At 33.7% G+C, this 21,584-nt stretch overlaps 2 protein-coding genes across 3 annotated transcripts; one reads left to right on the plus strand and one right to left on the minus strand.

Moving 5' to 3' along the window:
• Positions 1-1,282: 1,282 nt before the first annotated feature.
• LOC146921448 (cullin-3A-like) lies at positions 1,283-19,015 on the plus strand. 2 transcript variants are annotated; one of them, XM_085714861.1, is made up of 4 exons: positions 1,283-1,463; positions 2,987-3,766; position 4,325; positions 17,765-19,015. In XM_085714861.1, the coding sequence occupies exons 1-4, from the start codon at positions 1,303-1,305 to the stop codon at positions 19,013-19,015; spliced, it is 2,193 nt and encodes a 730-aa protein (XP_085570987.1). In that variant the 5' UTR covers positions 1,283-1,302. The 2 variants fall into 2 exon arrangements, with proteins under 2 accessions (XP_085570987.1, XP_085570986.1); XM_085714860.1 differs by lacking the exon at position 4,325 and having other exon boundaries at positions 2,987-3,799; positions 17,797-19,015.
• LOC146921449 (soyasapogenol B glucuronide galactosyltransferase-like) lies at positions 5,089-7,328 on the minus strand. The gene is made up of 2 exons (XM_085714862.1): positions 6,642-7,328; positions 5,089-6,217 (listed from the first exon to the last, which is right to left on the minus strand). The coding sequence occupies exons 1-2, from the start codon at positions 7,263-7,265 to the stop codon at positions 5,357-5,359; spliced, it is 1,485 nt and encodes a 494-aa protein (XP_085570988.1). The 5' UTR covers positions 7,266-7,328; the 3' UTR covers positions 5,089-5,356.
• Positions 19,016-21,584: the final 2,569 nt, after the last annotated feature.

Raw genomic sequence — 21,584 nt, forward strand, 5'->3', positions numbered from 1 at the left:
AAACTCTCGAGTGAAGGATACAAATGTAATATTGATGCCTTTTCCTCCTTGTCTATGAACATGGTAGGTATTGGTTTATGTCTAAGAGATGACGCATGTGAGTTTGTTCTTGCTAAAACTGACTGCTTTTCTCCCTTATGTGACATTGATGTGGGGGAGGCTGTAGGTCTACACACGACACTAGAATGGGTAACGGACCTTCAATTTGATAATGTTGATTTTCCTTTAGTTTATAAGAAGGTTGTTGATCAATTTTGGTAAGATATAGAGGATACTAGCGAGTTTGTTAGTATTATATATGTTGTAAACAATTATTCTATGATAGTTTTCAGAACTCTCGTGTCAAATTCAATAGGAGGCAAGTAACTGGGATCAGTTAGAAGTTAGCTTAGATAGCCCCATATAATCCTACCCCACACTTATTCTAATGTACCATCATGTATCTGGCAATTGTTGGCTAATGAAATGCAATGAATTTTTTCCTTCGAGTAATTTAAAAAAAACAAAACAAAAAAAGTTAGACTCAACTAAAAACAAATCTATAATAGTCCTTGAATTTTAACCTGCCCGAATTTAAGGGAAATTATACCCTATACCCCAACACATGTACTTTCACCCCTATAAATTTTCGAAAATTCCAATTTTTTCCTCTTTATTATTTAACTTTTTTCATATTAATTTTTCACCCTCACTTTTAACATTTCTCATTCAAGTTCACCCCCGCATATTCCTACTATAATAGGTTTCCGAAACCACTCATCTTTACTTGTCCAAAAGGTATACCAAAAAACTCTACACATCTTTTCCGAAAATAGTTATCATATAAATATATAATAATGTAGGTTCCTGCTTACGCAAGCATAATTCATGTGTGATGAAGCATCTACACGAGCACAGGTGATCAGAACAAAAAAAGTGATAGAAAAATCCATGATGTTTACCTTTCCGAATTTTTCTAATAAATAAGTGATAAAAACTTGAATGAGAAATGTTGAAAGTGACGGTGAAAAATTAATGTAAAACAAGTTAAATAAAAAAGAGGATAAAATTGAAATTTTCAAAAATTTATAAGGATGAACGTACATGTGTTGGGGTATAAGGTATAATTTCCGTTTTGCAAGCATAATTCGGCCCACTATTTTTTTGAAGAAATAATTCGGCCCACTATTCACAACCCTAATACTAGTCGTAAGAAATAACATGTTTTCAAACTAGGTCATAACTTGCCGTTTACCGACGGCAAAAAGTATAAAAAGAAACGCAAAGCAACGATAAAGAGAAAGTTGTGTTTACAAGGAGAAGATGAGTAACATGGGGAAGAAGAGTTTTGTGATAGAGGCTTACAAGCACCGTGTTGTCATGGATCCTGAATATGGTGACAAGACTTGGAACATACTGGAACATGCAATTCATGACATATACAATCACAACGTTAAGGATATCAGTTTTGAAGAGCTTTACAGGTTCTTTCTCATGATGCTCATTATTTGTTCTTGAATATTGTTTTCATTTGATGTTATTATGCTATTTTGTTAGGATCATAACTGTGCTTGTCACTTAAGGTATGTAGTTGTCGTTTGATTTTTTTTCTTAGGGTTTTTTCAAACGATCCTAATTGAATAACAGTATAATATTGTTTTCTTAGGGTTTTGGAAAAACTCCCTTTTTCTCTTATCCTTTTAAGGATCGACAGAATAACATATTATCTGACTATATATTTTTTCTCTATATCATAGATTAGTTAGAGAGTATTTTAATGGATTAGAGATATTTCAGAGTGATAGAAAGCTGATAATGACATAAATATGAGATTAATTAATTAGAAAATAGGAGATATTTGAGTTATAAAATACTAGCTTTCAGTCCGTTTATCTGCTCACAAATAGTAGTTTTTAGGAAATTTTGATTTTGATTGAAATTATTTCGATTTTGTTTCAAATTATAGTTATATATAGTAGTTGTAGTAGTTGTCATTTCATTATTTTTACTGGTTCGTCGAATGATCAAATTGGTTCCTAACAAAACAATTTGAGAAATACTATGGTCACACCTTTTAACACAGTCCTTTAACACACCCCAATCATAATTTGATAAATACTGGTCAGCTTATTTTCATAATTAAGTTCCTCCATATCACATACTGTCATAAGTAGCTTTTCAGTTAATGCATAGTTTACCCTTATATATAAGCTCTTATATGATAATCTCTTTTTGAACAACGGTTTAAATAAGATATACATGCAAAACCTCTTATATAATAATTTTGTTAAGTGTCAGGTTCATGTTCATCTATGAATCTTCAATTTTGTATGCAATGAATTGAATGACGTTTGAACAAATCACTCAATTTTAACGAGTTGCCGATTATGTTATGGTTTTGTTAATAATATTCATCAGGGAGGGCTTCATGTTAAAGATCCAAATAGGAATTTTATATGGAAAAAAAGCATTTATTTCATTTTATATTTCTGATGTAAGAAATGCTTTTTTCCTAAAGAAATCATTTACATTATAAATGTAGTCATGTAATAAAAATAATGTGTAGCTGCTGATACGGGTACGACCTTACTAGCTGTGGTTGGATATTAGTCAGAGTTTATGGCCTAATTTCCTTATTGTCCTGTCCTTGATTTAATAGTTTATACAATCTGAAAAAATAAATCGTTTTAGCATATAAGATATTGCAGCATGAGCAAAAGAAGAGAAATGATATAGTTAATAGTAGTAACTTGCAGTACAAGTCACAATAGTGTAATACAATTCTAAGATAGTAAATATTAGTTAGTAGTACAATTTCAACAATGTATAAATACTTGATGTACTCTCTTATTCTCCTTATAGAAAATCCACACTTTCTTCATTTGATAATATAACATGATCTTGCTATACAAATTTTCCTATGGATATATATGTGCACATCAAATGGATGTTGTATATGGGGAATTTTCTCGTCTAATATATTATCGTCTTTAATTTATGCATTTAGGAATGCTTACAATATGGTTGTTCACAAATTTGGTGAGAAGCTATACTCTGGGCTGGTTGCCACCATGATTTTTCATGTCAAAGATATGGCTAGATCTGTTGAAGCCACTCAAGGAAGTTCCTTTCTTGAAGAATTAAACACAAAATGGAATGATCATAATAAGGCATTACGAATGATTAATGACATTCTGATGTACGTGGATAAGACTTATATCCCACAGACCAAGAAGACACATATTTATGAACTTGGTCTGAACCTGTGGAGAGAAAATGTTATTTATTCAAACCAGATAAGGACTCGACTGTCGAATATGCTTTTGGAATTAGTATGCAAGGAACGTGCTGGAGAAGATGTTAATATAGAACTGATTAAAAATATTACAAAGATGCTAATGGATTTAGGTTCTTCTGTTTATGAGCAAGAATTCGAGACTCCGTTTTTACAAGTTTCAGCTGAGTTCTACAGGGCTGAATCCCAGAAATTTATCGAGTGCGGTGATTGCGGTGATTATCTCAAGAGAGTTGAGAGGTGCCTGAATGAGGAAACGGATAGAGTGTGCCACTACTTGGACCCTAGCACTGAAATGATGATTACTGATGTGATCGAGAAGGAGATGATTGAAAATCACATGCTTAGATTAATCCATATGGAGAACTCTGGGTTAGTAAACATGCTTTGTGGTGATAAATATGAAGACTTGGGCAGAATGTATAACTTGTTCCGTCGTGTTCCTGATGGTCTCTCGAAAATACGTGAAGTGACGACTTCACACATCAGAGAGTCCTTGAAACAGCTTCTTACTGATCTAGAAAGGTTGGATGATATTCGTGTTGAATTTGTGCAGAGGCTGTTAGATGAGAAAGATAAATATGACAAGATTATAAACTTGGGATTTAACGAAGACAAATCTTTCCAGAATGCTTTTAATTCCTCATTTGAATCCTTTTCTGATGAGTACATTTCTGCAGAGTACATTTTAGTATAGAGAGAGAGACTTAGACAGGCCTCAATAGTGAGGATTAAGAAATCTAGGAAGCAACTTGATTGTTATGCACTGTGTGAACTGGCAGAACTGCGAAGTATTTGATGTAAACCAATTGCATGAATTTAATTAGTTTATGAAAGTTTGTTGAGGTTGGTTGGTTCTTTTATTTTATTTTTTATATATAAAAATATCGATTAAGCGAGATACGATTCGTGCAAGCTCAGGTTTCTAATTTGAACCGGAGATGATAACGGATAAAGAGAATTCTCACTTTAGAGGAGTCGGATCCTTCTGACTAACATGGATAAAATATATTCAACCCTCTGATAAGTTTCATCTCCCTAAAGCTTTAGTGTGGTCTTTGTTTGGATAGTGTCATTCGACACTCATCTTTATTAGACAACCTGATGCTCTATAGATGACACTTAAGGAGAACGAGACTAGCCTTTAATCCCTTCAAGCAATTTAGGAATATATTTTATTTACTTTGCAAGAAAAAAAGTGTGTTAGGCCATAGTTCCATTTTGTAACTAGGACGATTTCTGTTGTTTATGTGAAAGTATAAATGTGGTATCGTTGAGCCTTACTTTAGTAAACAAGGTTAATCAAGTTGTATTCATTTCTAGTTTCCGCTGTGTATTTATGCTTTGAAATTGTCGTATTTCCTGCTGGTAGCATCTAGAAGTGTCAATTTATAAGGATTTAATCGCTTCTTAGAGTATTGGCTAATGGATTGAGCTTCCTTGCCTCATGGATTGACCATTAGAGAGTTTCCTATGGCAAGAGATTGATGAAGAACAATAGTGGTTTCAAAGGTGTGAAAATTAGAGAATGAAAGTTAGAGTTTGATGAAGAAATTCTTTTTACAAATTATGAGCAAGAAAGCTACGAAGGGGCTGAATGACGAAATGGATAGACTGAGCCATTACTCGGATATTAGGACAAAAAAGAAGATTACTAATATGCTGGAGGATGATGTTGAGATTACTCTTGAAAAGGTGATGACGCTATTCCGATACTTGCAAGAAAAATACATGTTTGAGAAGTATTCCAATCCTAGATTACCAAGATCCTTCTTTCACTTTACATACTGGAACTGGGGAATTAATACCAAAAATAAAAATAAAAGAAAGACCTAAAATATCTGTTTTCAAAATGAACAAAGATAGCACAACATAACATCATTAAGTTTACATGGTTTTTAGACATCAAATCCCAAATGGAATAAACTTGAAGTCATTTCATTTTGCAACAACTCAACTCCTTGATTGTAAACAAAAACACACCTTCCAAAGTTCCAAGATACTTCCACACAATACCTAATTATTGAGATTTGCATTCAAATCACTTATTTAAAAAGCAACAAATATTTTGTATTGGCCTAATTAATTACCATTGAGCCTTTGAAGTTTGAGTGACTTAAGCTCATGAATTAGTTGCTTCAAATTGGCATGAGAAGACCCACCAACAAGTATAGCTTTCTTTGCATCATCACTCAAAGCTTTGGCTCTTGATCTCATCTCCTCAGCTTCTTTTCCATTTTCCATCACCAAAGCAATAGCCTTTTCAATTTCTTCCCTTTTCACAACCTCACTCCCAAACTCATTCCAATTTCTCCATTCTTTGGCCTCAACAGACACCCCAATTCTCAACACATCAACCACCAACTTCTCATTAAAAAAATGTTCAGCAAACAAAGGCCAAGTCACCATAGGCAAACCAACATTCATGCTCTCAACTATTGTGTTCCAACCACAATGAGTCACCATTCCTCCAATAGCTTTGTTCTCAAGTATTAACAATTGGGGAGCCCAACCCCATATCAAATAACCCTTGTTGCTCTCTTTCATTCTCTTTTCAAACTCCTCCATAAATCCTTCACCTTCTTTATCATTATTTTTACGAACAACCCAAATGAAATCATGGCTTGAAGCTTCAAGTGCATGAGCTATTTCAATGAGTTGAGATGTTGGGAACTTGTTTAAGCTGCCAAAACTTACATAGAGAACAGAATTCTCCTTTTTGGAGTTAAGCCATTTAAGCAAGTCACTATTTCCTTCTTCTACTTTTGTGTCACCTCTTTCTGCCTTATCGGAAACATCTTGATTTGCCCATAATGAAACTGGTCCTAAGCTCCAACACTTTGTTCCAAATGCATTCTTGTAATGCTCTTCATAAGCACCTTCGAAATTGTAAAAGCTATTAAATACTGCACCATAACTTCTTGTTGCTGAATCATTGATCACCTTCATAACAAAAAATATTGGATGATTAGCATAGTATAAATTATAGCCAATCATTATCAAGCAACGGTCAATAGATAAATATGTATCAATCAAGTTACTATAAAAAAAGAAATGTATCAATCAAGTTTTGTTTTGAATTAACCGTGATAATAAGTTGGACTATATTATAATGACCGATGAGAAGTCTTTGTCCTCATCCGTCATGTTAATCAATTGTTGAACTATTAGCAGATAAATTAATCCTAAATCTTATCTCTTCATATATATTTTTGTTCAATTAATCCTTCAAGAATATCAGGCACACAATCCTAGATCTATCTCTTCATATATTTTTTACGATCAAACGATTGATTGTAAGTATAAAACAAAATATTTATATGAATTAAATCAAAATAAAAATGTTAATTCAAGATTTGTTTCAAACCTTCATTAACTGTCCATAAGCATTTGACTTTCTCATCCAATCTGGTAATTGCAATCTTGTCATCTCCAGTTTATGTGGCAAACCTACCATCGTGAATTTATCGGAATCATGGTCCACCCTGGTGTGAGTTGCATGTTGTTCCAACGTGTGAACCGCAGATCGAGAGAGAACACTCGCAGCATAGAAAATAATCCGCGGAATGCCTAACTTTTCTGCAACTTCTACAGTCCAAGGATGAAACATGTCACTAACTATGCAATCAGCTTCTAACTCTAAAAACAGATTCTCTATTTGTGGTTGTAGGATTGCAAGTCCATAATAGATTTTCGAAGACGTGTTAGGAGGAGTATCGGCGTTGAAGGTTTCCACCCCAACTGGAAGACCAACTTGTTTAGCTGGAAACTCCAAAACATGTGTTTTTATGGAGCGACCACGATTGAAATCGCGGTCGATGGACTTCTGAAAAATTGCAGCGTTGCCTGCGGTGGTGATTATGGTGACGTCCACTGCATGCATAGCGAATACCCTTGCCATATCAACCATAGGAATTATGTGACTTGTAGATAAGAAGGGAAGGAAAATAACCTTCAGGTTATTGGCTTTGGCTTCATGAGAGACCCCCATATTGTGTCACAAACTAATTATCAAGGATGAAGATAAAATAGATATAGGTTTCTAGTGATGAATGAATAATGCGTCACAGTTGAACATTATTTATAAAAAAAGTTACATAGACACCAGTACACACCAGCCGTTCCAATATGATTTTTTAATGGCAAATAGGCTTTGGCAAATATGATTTTTTTTTTTTTGTTACAAACGGAAAAGACAAACAAAGAACCGCAGCAACAAACAAAAATAAAAAATAAATTAGGCTAATGTAATGTCAGACATAAGAGATGCTTAGCGCATCCGCAAGCAACATGGAAGATAAATTAGAGGGAGATGTATCTAAATTTATTAATTTCTCGGAACCTCTAGCACTCAAACTTAGCCAAACAATCGACATCAAAGTTGCCTTCTCGAAGGGTATAACACAAATCAACAATCCAATCTTTACTCATGAGCTTCTTAATCAAGCTAATCAAGTAATTAAATCTATAAAACATATTAAGGGGATCTTAAGTCAACTGCATCACATGCAGGGAATCCAAATAACAAATAACCTGTCGAAAACCAGTCGACCAATACAAACCAATACCATTCACAGAATTTTGAGGAAGGATCAATATTAACCATAGAAACTGATGATACAGGAAGGATCAATATTACCATAGAAACTGATGAATCCTTGTCCTGACAATATTTTAGTGTCTTTTTAGAGTCATTTCACAGAATTTTGAGTCAGTGTTAGCTTGTGTTAGTTGAGTTTTGTAACAAATAAAGAAATTGTCATGAGACTGAAGAATAGTATCGAAGACATTTGAACCAGATCAATTCAACCTAACTTGACAAGTTTTTGGTCGTGCTATGCTTTTTATAAGATGTATCAAGTGATCTTTTATGGTATAGTCACTAAGGACGTTACGCTGTAGAGAGATGAAACGATGAAGAAATTTGATGATACGAGCTGCTAGACATTGCACGTCGCGCAGAAAGAGCCTGCACATTGCACAAGAATTAAAAAAATCACAGAACAACTTCTTCCACATGCGCATAGCGCACGACATACAAATTAAGTTGCACATTGCACAGCACAGGTGCACATAACAGTTATTAGAAATCAGGATTTCATTTTTCTATATAAATGAACATCAATAATTGAACCAGGGGTCAAAAAATATACAGAAAAAGTCTAGAAACTCAATCATCACACGGCGAAGGCTGAAGATTCGTTAATCGAACAGAATGCCCGTTTGAATAAGATAATATCTATTGCGTTTTAATCGAACATCGTTAATAATTTGAGAAACCTATGAATAAAATAAGCGGACAGAATGCCCGTTTGAACGCGAGAATAATATCTACTGCGTTTTAATCGAACATCGTTAATATTCTTGATGAATCTGAATCACACACCAAATGATTATGAATTTGCGTAAAACCTTTATAGGACTGATCTACATGATATAAATTTTCAATTCGGCAATGAATTTGTCAAAATTTGATATTCGCTTCCACCGATGTAATTGGATACCAACCTTTCTATACATGTGTCGTCCAAATATCCAAATAGTCACCGTAAGTTTAACTCAATTAATAGGGACAATACATAATATATGTAGGGGCTGGAGTTCGAACCGGACACCCCACTTATTCACCTCGATAAAAAGTGAATTTTTAGCCACTGTGTTATTTGACACACAAAAAAATGTGTCATCTAAAGTAGATAGACTTTATAATCGACTTTCAAGGCTTGATTATAATCAAAGTTTTGAAATGGGGGACTGATCAATGTAATGTAAAATACAAGGCCTAATAGTTATATTTAAGTTCCCTCCCATCCCAATATATTAAAGTCCCTGTCGAGAAAAATAATTATATTACAGTGACCGTCAAACAAATAATATAAAAATGAATCTAGATTCATTTTAACAACGAAACATTGTTTGTCCATTAGTATTATTTAACAAGGAAAAATTGTTGTTTATTACTTAATGTTCCATTATTTAACAAGGAAAAATGGTTGTCTATTAATTAATGTTCCATGCGTCTCACGCCTAAAACTTGTTAAATTTAGAAAAGTACAACATTGTTTTTTTATTATCACAACTTGCTAAAGAAATAACTCGTGCCTTACGTGGGAACTCTATATGGATCATTTAATAGTATGAAACAAGTAAACGTATCGTTAACATTACAATAATTATATATAAACAATTATATTTGATGATATTGTGAAATGTTTACATATATTAAATGAAAATTGTCCCCATGAGCTTAGCTCAGTTGGTAAGGACAATGCATAATATATGCAAGGTTTGGGGTTCGAACTCTGGACACCACCAAAAAAAAATGAAAATTAATAGGTGAGGCCTACGTTACCCTCTCATGATTTGGGGTTTACCCTCTCATGATTTGGGGTATTTACCCCCTCATGATATCAACCAATCAAATTGTGAAAAGACTATATTATCATTTACATAAATTTTTTGTTATTTACATCTTTACCCCATATTCAATTAATGTGTTTTTGTCTTTCCAAATAAAAAATTTATGAAGATATTTTATTTCCACGTTTCATTTTTTTAGACAAATTTTGTTCTTCTTTTTTCTTTAATGTTTTTTGTTTCACTTTTTTTATTTTTCTACAAATTTTTGACGTTACAAATTTTTTGACAGCCATATCTTGTTGTTTATTTAAACTTGGGTCCAAAAAAAAAAACTTCCAAAACGTTATTTTTTCGAATATCAATTAGATTTTTATTTATTAATTAGATTATTATATATTATCATATGCCTTGTATCTATCGATATTAGTCTCAACCTTATTTTATTTTATTTTGATGACTAAATGCTTTTTTTTTTGAAGAATGATGACTAAATGCTATTAGCCCAAACAAATTTTTTTTTTGATAAGTTCAAAAAAAACGAAGACTCATTTTAGTTCTTGAGAAAAATGGTAAGACCTAATTTAGTCTCTGAAAAATATATAATTCACTTTTATTTCCCAATAAATATAAACAGAGGCAACTTTTGTCACTACTTTCTTTACATTTTTTTTTATTTATGAAAGAAAGATAAAAGAAAGAAAATAAGATACTAGCAATTTTTTTAAAATGATACTAGCAATTATTTAGTAGTATACTATAAGAGAAAATTAAATAAAATCATGATAGAAAAGACATGTGTATTTATAAAATGGAATAAATATACTTAAACAAAAGGTAGATATGATAAAAATAAAAAAATAATTATTTCATTACAATAAATACAAAATATATTCCTTAAGATTTTTTTAAAATATATCATCCAATTTAGGAGAAGTCAAACCTTTTTCAGTTAATGTGATAACCACAATTTGACTGATCTTTATTTAAGTCTCATTGTAGCTCATACAACCAAGCATAAATTTCAAACCATTGTCAAAAAAGGAACATGCCACATTTCGACTAATCAAAGGTTAAATCTCATTATAGTTCATCTGATATAGAAGTAAGGTCAAACCATTGACAAAAAATAACTAACAACAGTTCGATTGATAACAAGTTAAGTCACGCAACAGTTAATCCGATTCAGAAGAAAGCTCAAACCTTTGTCAGAAAATGTTCTGGACCAACTAGAAAGCTAATCCAACGTTGATATGTGGACAAGGAGTTCGTCGGATCAACACACGTCACTTGGGCGTACATCGTAATCCTGGTGCACGCCACCACACCTAAGCACGCCCCCAAGCATCAGACATTGTATACGTGTCCTCCAACAACCTCCTAATGAAGCGCTACACTTCACTGAGACAGTTATTCTCACACACGCCTATATAAGGGTGACATTTCTTCACCCTCAAGTACGATTCACTTTTCTCACACTTTTTACACACTCCTTCTCATTTCCTATACTGACTTGAGAGTCAGAGAGCCAACGTGCATGCATGCATCTTTCGTCCCACCGTGAAGACTCGCCGCCACCGTACCGGAGCACTTTTCGACACCGTTGCCTCCGTCAATTCCTCACTAGACAGATCATTTGCAGGTACTTTTTCGATCGTGAAGACTCTTGCAGACGGATAAAATGCACTGGTATTTTATCATATTTCACTAATGGATGCAAACATGAAAGTAATGATATTCGTACTTAGAGAGTTTATAATAATAACTTAGAGGTCATTTGTTGAGCTATTTACTACATAAAATGACTATTTTAATTCTAAATTGTTGTAGCACATATGCATAATAAATTAAAAAATAATAATAAAATAGGTATTGGCTTGAGACCTTGAAGTGTTCTTTTCTCAAGTTCTGAGGTTCTATTCTCTCCGGCTTCAATTTCGATGGTCTAGTTTAACTTGTTCAAAACAAAAAAACCAAAAAAAATTAAAATTAAAATTAAACTTATTGAATTAAATTATTTTATAATTAAAATTTAAATTCAATTATGATGCTAAAAGATAAGAAGGGATAACTAATTAAACATTATTTTAAAAATTTGGATTCAAAGATAATTTGGTCGTATTTTTATGCTAAATGGAAAATAAATTTTAGAAAATAAAAAACATGGTAAAATAAATTTTATTTTTACGCTAAAATAAAATTAGTAAAGGAGGGAAAGGTGAATCTCATCTGGTTTAATCTTTTGGACAGATCTGCCTTTGTTTATTAAAGAATACTACACTAAGAATAAAATTAGTATGCCTAATTTTAAGTTTACCAACTTCGAGGAGGCTTTGGTTTATGTCATCCTCCTTTAATATACTCTCTGTTATTTAAATGAATTTTGAGGTTGCAGCAGTTTGGTGCACCTCCGTTTTTGCTTAAAAAAAATAAAAAATTAACAAGGGAGTCACATGTGTATATAAAAAACATATAAATACCCCATATTTTTTATTGAAAACATAAAAAATATACATTAATATAAGCAACTAAAAGCATAACAAAAGTTGTATGTTTAATATAAAATAAACAGGTTCGATACAAATTTACTATTTAAACTTCTTAAGAGGAGTAAGTTTAACATGTGCAAACTTGTACACGGTAAAAAAAATCATATAACAAAATCCGAGTTCTATGATTTTAGAAATTTAGGTGTTTCGAAAGTTTTTTTTTTTGACAAAAATGTGTTTTAAATTCATTAATTGAATAACATTTAGACCAATATCTTTTTTATTCTTATTAAAGAAAGAATTTTTAGACTAATATATTTATATCTTGGGAAAAAATAATGTTTAGTCATCATGTCAAAAAACTAATGTTTAAACTAGTATTGATATATAAACACATTAGATTTTTTTTTTTGGGTACAAGGAAATATATAATCTAATCGTTGTAAAAGAAAACGTTTATACTATTTTTTTTTTAGATCTTTCTAGGGTAGAAAAATGACGGATTTTGTGAATTTTTGAGAGAAGAACCGAGATTGAAAAAACAGCAAGTCATGGTTTAAAAAAATTTGCAGAAAAAAATAAGAGATGAAACAAAAAACAGTAAAGAAAAAAGAATAAAATATGTCTAAACAATTGAAATGAGGCAACAAAGATTTTATTAGATTTTTTGATCTAAAACATAAAGACACATTAATTGTATGTAGGATTAGTATGTAAATAACAAAAATATATTCAAAATATGTAAAATATAATTATATGTTTGACTTTAATTAATGTTGTTCATATTGTTTATTTTAATTGGTCCACATAAGCAGGGGGTAATTACCTACAAATTTGGAAAGGGTAATCTAGAAAAAACCAAATTAATAGCATTAACATAACTTTTTCGTTAAATATTTTTTCTTTTATATGGAAAAATTTGTTAAATATTTACTATGCACCAGTTGCGGTTTTAATTGGTTATATCCGTGGAAGTAAATTTTTATATGTTGATATTACCAAATCGATATGGTAAATTTTGAAAACTTATGACTATTTTAAAAATATCAACATTAATGTAGTTAAAGACATGAGTGTGGTAACTAGGTTTGTTGAGAGTCTCATGTATAAAGAAGTGGTTGACCCCCCGACGATCTTGTGATTGCAAGCTTGGATAGGACGTCTGCCCTTGTGTTTTGCTCTTGAGGGATATGTATTATTTCAAAAGCTCGAAACTTGACGAGTTTCTCTTGGACCACCGCGAGGTATTTCTATGAGAATGGTTCCTTGACCTAGGCCTCCGTCTTTACTACTTGTCACACGATCAATTGGAAATTTATGTAATGTTTGACTTTATGTGCCCTCAGGTCGGCTGCTAGTGTTAGCCCAGCTATGACGGCTTCTTACTCAGCTTGGTTAATCGGAGTGTGGAAGGCAAACTGGAGTGAGACCTCAACCACCATTCCTTATTCGCTTTCTAGTATGAGCCCAACCCCACTTCCTCTATTGTTGGAAGACCCATTGGTGACTCCGAGTGTTCCTAAAGGTATGACTTCCTAGTGTTTCTAAAGGTTCCCTCACTCTCCCTCTCGGTAGTTCTACAAACGGGCAGCCCTCTCAACGTTTATTTTACCAAGGTGCAAGAAGAATGGAGTTACTGAGATGATTTAAGTCGTGAAGTCACATGTTTCCTTTACTAACTAGCTAGTTACTACTTGATTTTAGCAGATGTTCAGCAATGTTAGGTATGTCACCTCCCTAAGTACTTACTATCAGGGTACGCTATCTTTCAGTTGTTTCTTTAGTTACTAATTAATTACTTCTAGTTAGACAGATATAAATATAAATATTAGGCAATGTCACTGCATAAGTGCCTAAATCAGGTGTATGCTTCAGAGGAGACAAATTGTACGCCTATAATAAAACTAAATAGTGAACTGAAAATAACTTAAAAGACTAAATTAAATAATTATCCAACAAACAAAAAAAGGTTCATTTTAGAACCCTAGCTTAAAAAGATGTAGTTACCCATGGTAACTAAAAACAGATTACAAATTAAATAAAACATACCTTAGAAAAAGCTTGAGTGAGGAGAGAGAATCCTCCCTTGAAGCTCCTAGTGCTTGCCTTCCTCTTGAACCGCTTCGTTCTAAATGAGAAATTATGAATGATGAATGTGATATTTATAGGGAGAGTTTTTACCTGAACTTAGGATAAAATATCAAGTTTTTAAAATAGCGTCATGGGCCGCAAGGAATAGGCTCCAGGCACCTACTTTCATGCACCAAGCGCCTGTTAGACGTCGATACTCAACACCATCCAACCTCCTTGTGTCTCTGTGGTTGAGTTGACGGTTGATTTGATTCAGTTGATCCTTCAACCTGGAGAGGGTGACATCAGTGTGAATCCTAAACATATGGGTGGTTTTCCCCCGTTGTAGTAAACTGTAGCTAGCTTGGTGTTCGGATCAATGACAGAGTTTTCCATGGTGTTTTTTTTTTGTGTGGTGTACTGGTTATGAAAACAGGGACACATATTTATAGAGGTTTATGGGCATCGTGGACAACTGAAATTGTTGGTGCAATGAGGACCACACAAAAAATCATGTCCTGAACAATTTCAGATTATATAATCTGAAACATCCCTCACCCTACATAAAGTACGGAGTTTCTCATCTTCACCCATTATTAAAGCATTTCAGATTATATAATCTGAAAATCTTCGATAGGATTTCAGATTATATAATCTGAACCAAGTAAGTTTTTGGACGGCGATCTGCAACACATAAAACACATTTTTCAAAGGTTTTTTTACCAGGTTTAATGGTTGGTAAAACCCCTTTGAACACGTTTTTTTGACTATGCATTAAGTGCAGTTACAAACTATGCACTCAATCCCCCTATAATTCCAACCTTCACTATTTCTCACACCATCATCTCACACTCTCTCCTCCTCTTGCTTATCATCCTCTTCCTTCCTTCTACAACATTGTGTTTCCATCGTTGGCCTTTCATAGATAGAGGCTACTTTGGAAATTCAGGGATTGTATGAACGGTTAACGGGGATGGCGATGTGCTGCAAAGAAGTACAGTCTGTCTGGGTGCAAGGTTGACCATCAAGGTCTCTTTCGCCCTAGTAATGAAACAAACCTTACCTCAGTCCCCCTACCCCAACATCTCTTTCTCCTTCCCCATCCCGTCCTCCTTTCCTCTCCACCAGCTTGCATTACTGGTTTAGCTTTAGGTTTTTAATATATTAGCATTAGGTTTTAATATTTTATATAATAAGCTTAAAAAGTTTTAAGCTTAAGCTTTATTTTATTGTAGATGTATATACTGATATAATAATAAAATGAGATTTTTTGTATCATTTTGTCCTTTTAAATTTTGTTTATATTTCCATTTTGTTATGATTTTGGCATCAAAATAATATGAGAAATGCTAGCAACACTCACTTTTCAACACTCTCTTTAACCCTCACTCATTTATTGGATGAAATCATGAATGTATCTTCCACCATTTTGTGGGGGTACAATTTTCAAAGTGTAGACCCACAATGATTTAAACCAATAAGAGAGTGGGTATTAGAGAGAGTGTTCAAAAGAGAGTGCTGCTAGTATTACTCAAATAATATTAAATAAACCAAAGTCTAATAAAATTTTGGCAAATGACATTTTTGGATTATATAATCCGAAAATTCATAGCAATATAGTTCGGATTATATATTCCAAACAAGTGGTATTTTTGAAAGAAAAAAAAATAGGGCATGTGAGAAATAAATAGTGTGCAAAAAGTAATAGTCAAATTTTAATCTGGCCATTTTTAACTCGGCCAGCTTATTCACGGCAAAAGTAATGGTGCATAAGGAAATCCTTATGCACCGTGCATAAACACTTAACAACCATCAGATCTAGTGTACACGTGTAATAATCATAGGCTTCTCAAACTACACCAAATCAAACTTCATTTGTTTCAAACATTTCTCTCACTAAAACATAAAGCTCTTCCTCTCTCTCTACAATTCAGACGAGTCTTCATCTCTTCCGGCCACACATGATGATTTCGGTGCGGTGGTCGCCGGCCAGAGGCAGCGGCGCCGCCGTGCTGGAGAACCAAACTCACCTTTTTAAAAACTAAAGTCATTTTTCAACATCCATTTTCGTTTTAAAGCCAAATCCGAACTCGGATCGCGCAAAAACACAACGAGAAGGAGTAAATCTAAAGATTAAAACCGGTTCGCTCCTCTTCTTCCCTCGCGTTTTCTTCTTCTTCTTTGATCCAATGGCGCTGTGTTGATTGCTATATGTTACTGTTTCGTCACTGTTTGTGTTCACGGTTTCAGATCGGAAGATGTTACTGGATTCGAAATCTTTGTGATGTTAGAGGGATTTATGGCTGGGAAACTGCTGGAAACCATTAAGTACATCTAATGGTTTTGGAGTACAACTGCTGGAAACCATTAAGTATATCTAATGGTTTTCCACAGCAAAATGGTTTTGGCATTCCGGTACGGTGATGATGACGGTGATGATGTTGAACGACGGTGTTGATGATGAGATTGAAGATTCCAGTGGTGATGATGATGAATGACGGTGATGATTCAGTTTGTTTCCGCGTTTGATTCGTTTTGTTTTGTTTGGTTTGGTTTCCTTAGGGGGTGTAGGAAGCAATTATGTTGAGATTTATGCACGGTGCATAAAGATTTCCTTATGCACCATAACCGCTCCCAACGGATTTGCACCATAATCCTTAGAAGATAGAGTTGAGTTTAGAAGGAGAAGATGAGTAGCAAGAGGAAGGGGGGTTTTCAGATAAGGGGTTTCAAGAAACATGTCATGGATCCTGAATAAGGTGATAAGACTTGGAACATTCTGGAACATGCATTTCATCAGATATACAATCACAACACTAGTGATCTCAGTTTTGAAGAGCTTCACAGGTACTTTCTCATCATCCCCATTATTTATCTCCATCTGATTTTATTATGCTGTTTAGTTTTTGATCATTCCCATTGGATTTTTTTATTAGGGTTTTATAAATGATATAATTGAATAACTGTTTAATTAAGATTGGCTGAACTACACATTCATATGGTGTATTGTTTCAAATTGATATTACACGCATCGAACTATGTCGTGATTGTGTTGTGATTGTAAACCACAATAAACCCTAAGCTGCAACAACCGCAATGTATTGAGTGAAAATGCCCCATTACACCGCATAGAACTATGTAACGATAAATTAAGGTGATAAATTTTTTTTGAGAGGAGTGAGCGATAGAAAGTTGATAATGAGATAGATATGAGATATACTGAGAAAATAGGAGATATGTGAGTTATAAGATATGTAATAAATTATAATATTTGAGTAATAAATTAAGATATGTTGTTGTACTGTAGTAGTTCTCATCGAACTTTTTAGGGGGGTTTCAAATGATCAAATAGGTTCTTAATAAAGCAATTTTTCACAAGTGTTTGGCATTACTCTTGAAAATTGATGATGATGATGATGATGATGATGATGATGGTGATTTTCAGCTTATTTTCATAATATGCTTTCAGTTAATGCAGAGATTACCATTATATATAAGCTCTTGTAACTTGTTCCATCGTGTTCCTGATGGTCTCTTGAAAATACGTGAAGTGATGACTTCACACAACAAAGAGTCCATTAAACAGCTTGTTACTGATCCAGAAAGGTTGAAGGATCCTGTTGAATTTGTGCAGAGGCTCTTGGATGAGAAAGATAAATACGACGAGATTATAAACTTGGAATTTAGTAATAACAAGTTGTTCCAAAATGCTTTGAATTCCTGGTTTGAATTTTTCATTAACTTGAACCCTTGTTCTCCAGAGTACATTTCACTATTTGTAGACGATAAGCTTAGAAAGGGTCTAAATGGAGTTAGCGAGGATGTTGTAGAGACTACTCTTGAAAAGGTGATGATGCTATTTCGATACTTGCAAGAAAAAGACGTGTTTGAGAAGTATTACAAACAGCATCTGGCAAAGCGGCTTTTGACAGGAAAGACAGTTTCTGAAGATGCCGAGAGGAGTCTCGTGATTAAGCTCAAGAAAGAATGTGGATACCAATTTACCTCGAAGTTAGAGGGCATGTTTACAGACATGAAAACCTCTCTTGACACGACAAAGGGCTTTTATGCCAACCACCCTGAGTTAGGTGATGGTCCCATCCTTACTGTGCAAGTTCTAACAACAGGGTTTTGGCCAACTAAATCTAGTGTGACATGTAACCTGCCGACTGAAATGTCGACACGTTGTGAGAAATTTCGGTCTTATTACCTTGGCAATCATAATGGCAGGAGATTGTCTTGGCAAACTAATATGGGCACAGCAGTCTTAGAAGCTACTTTTGGGCAAGGTCAGAAACATGAGTTAAATGTTTCTACCTATCAAATGTGTGTACTCATGCTCTTTAATAATGCTAATAGACTAAGCTACAAGGAAATTGAGCTAGCAACTGAGATTCCTGCTTCAGATTTGAAGAGGTGCCTGCAATCTTTGGCTTTGGTTAAGGGAAGAAATGTCCTTAAGAAGGAGCCTATGAGTAAAGATGTTAGTGAGGATGATGCATTCATTGTTAATGACAAATTCAGTAGCAAACTGTATAAGGTAAAAATAGGAACTGTAGTTATTCAAAAGGAACCGGAACCGGAGAAACTGAAAACTCGGCAAAGTGTGGAGGAGGACCGGAAGCCCCAGATTGAAGCAGCAATAGTGAGGATTATGAAATCTAGGAAGCAACTTGAGCACAAAAATCTTATAGCTGAGGTCATAAAGCAGTTGCAGTCGCGATTCCTTGCAAATCCAACAGACATAAAGAAACGGATTGCGTCTCTCATTGAAAGGGACTTTTTGGAGAGAGATGATAGTGACAGAAAACTGTATCTTGCTTAGAATTGGTAGGATTTTTTTATTTCAGTAAGATTATTTATTAGTGTGATACAAATAATTGGTTTCAACATTAGAAAGTATATACAGGAAAATTGGTTTCAACATTAGAGGAAAGTTTCTTTCAATTGTTTGCTGCATTTCGTTATCCACTTGCATTTGCTTAATTGTGTCGAAACCTTCCAATACTTTCAAGCTGGATACCATTTATTATTACAGCTGACGAATTTTGGTTAAGACACAGACAATGCTGGATACCATTGCTAATCAGTTATGCAACACCTAACCACAAAGGGTAACTGTTCTCTCCCGAAGAAGCATCATTTGACTGAACTCTGTCATCAATATTTTGTATGTCCTCTCTCAATATTATTTTTAATATCTATGTTTATTTCCAATACTGCTGCGATTAAATTTCTGCGCGTTTTCAGTTGTGCAAGGTTGCTGTTATATTTGCTTCAGATTGTGCTCGTTGGTCTGTTGTGCTACTGTTAATTGTTGCCGTTTCATTTGCATTTTTCTTGTCCGATTTTTCTGTTTATGCTTTACTGCACAATACTGCTTGCTGTTTTTGTGTGTACATTTTGCTTTCTATGTTTGGTTTGTTGTGTGCAGAATACAATTCTTGACTTAGCAATCAATCAGTGTTGGAAAATTTAACTGTTACACCCCTTGTTCTGAAACATTATAACAGAAAGTTTTATGATGCAGTTGTGTTTTTATAATTAATTAGCCCTCTAAACTTGGTAAAACCACGACTCTTTTTCCCTTCTCTGCAGTTATGTGTTCTCTGGTTGAGAGAAATACTCTTAGATTAATCAATAAATGTCGGTTGTTATTCAGTTTGTGTTCTCCGCTCAATTGTATCAATACTTTGGATTTGATTTCCTTGTGCACCTGAGAGGCATAAATACTTACCGGGTAAAATCACAAGTTATCACAGTTCATTGTGCTCACCTATTAATTCTCATTTATTGTTGAATAAAATCTTCTTTGCTATTAAATAAAGGATCTAAATAAAAAACAACAAATTGATCAAGATCGTTCGGTTAATGTCAAAATCGTTCAGGAGAATCCAATTTCCAAGAATATTGAATAGAATAATATTTTTTTCACCTTACTTACTGCTCAGTCCAATCCTAGATTACCAAGATCCTTCTTTCACTTTACTTAATAGAACTGGAGAGTTAATACCAAAAATAAAAATAAAAGAAAGACCTAAAATATCTGTTTTCAAAATGAATGAAGACAGTACAACATAACATCATTAAGTTTAATTACATGGTTTTTAGACATCAAAACCCGAATCGAATAAATTTGAAGTCATTTCATTTTGCAACAAGTCAACTCCTTGAGTGTAAAAAAAAAAAAAAGAAAAAAAATCCTCCAAAGTTCCAAGATGTTGGAAACTTGTTTATGCTACCAAAACTTACATAGAGAACAGAATACTATTTCTTGGAGTTCAGCCATTTAAGCAAGCCACTATCTCCTCCTTCTTTCTGCCTTATCAGAAACATCTTGATTTTCCCATAATGAAACCGGTCCTAAACGCCAACACTTTGTTCCAAATGCATTCTTGTAATGCTCTTCATACGCACCCTCAAAATCATAAAAGCTATTAAATACTGCACCGTACCTTCTTGTAGCAGAATCATTGCTCACCTTCATAACAAAAAAAAAAAAATCATTGGTCATTTGATAAATATGCTAAGTTCGATAATTTTTTTATGACTGATGAGAGGTTTGTCCTTGCCTGATAATGTTATTAGGCAAGGAGTTTTCACCATCAAACTGTTACGATTGACCGTCGGTATAAAAAAATGTTTACAGTGAAAGGTATATCAGAATTAAATCAAAATAAAAAATGATGGTTCAAGAGTTTTGCTTTCTCATCCAATATGGTAACTGCAGTCTAGTCCACCTCACTTGAAAAGCAAGACATTTTGGACGTTGCCCCTAAGATAGCACAAGTTGTGCACCAAGACACTGATAATATTGTGGAAACTTCACTTGAGGCACAACAACAGACAGCCATCCAAGCAAAATTTGACAGATAAATCAAGCACATATTTGCACTTCACAAATGTTAAAAATGATATTCGAACGCAGGGATATCAATCATGAGAAGAATAATGAACAAAGCGCCACTGATCCCAACGGTAATATAGAAACATTACAATTAGTGGTCGCCCAATCTATCACTAAAGCCGAACTTGTTCAGAGGCGGACCTAGGTGGGGACATGGGAGGACCATGGCCTCCCCAAAGTCTCAAAAACTTCATTTTTAACAGGTATATAAACACATTTTTACCTAAATGTTATGTTATATATTGTAACGTTTACATTATATGTCACTCGTTTACACTCCATCACTAGTGTTTTTTGTATTTTTAAACAAAAGATACGATGAAAATATTGCACAATGCAAGTATTGAACCATGATTAGGGTTGCAAAATCCAAACATCCCAACCACTTGACCCACACCTTTAGATTTTAATTATTTTGATAGATTAAACATATATCTTACAATTATGGCCCCTTCATAAAAAAATTCTTGGCTCCGCCATTAAACTT

This window comes from Medicago sativa, chromosome 5, assembly GCF_051527215.1.
Source record: "Medicago sativa cultivar Bolivia chromosome 5, Bolivia_mono, whole genome shotgun sequence".
Lineage (NCBI taxonomy): Eukaryota > Viridiplantae > Streptophyta > Magnoliopsida > Fabales > Fabaceae > Medicago > Medicago sativa.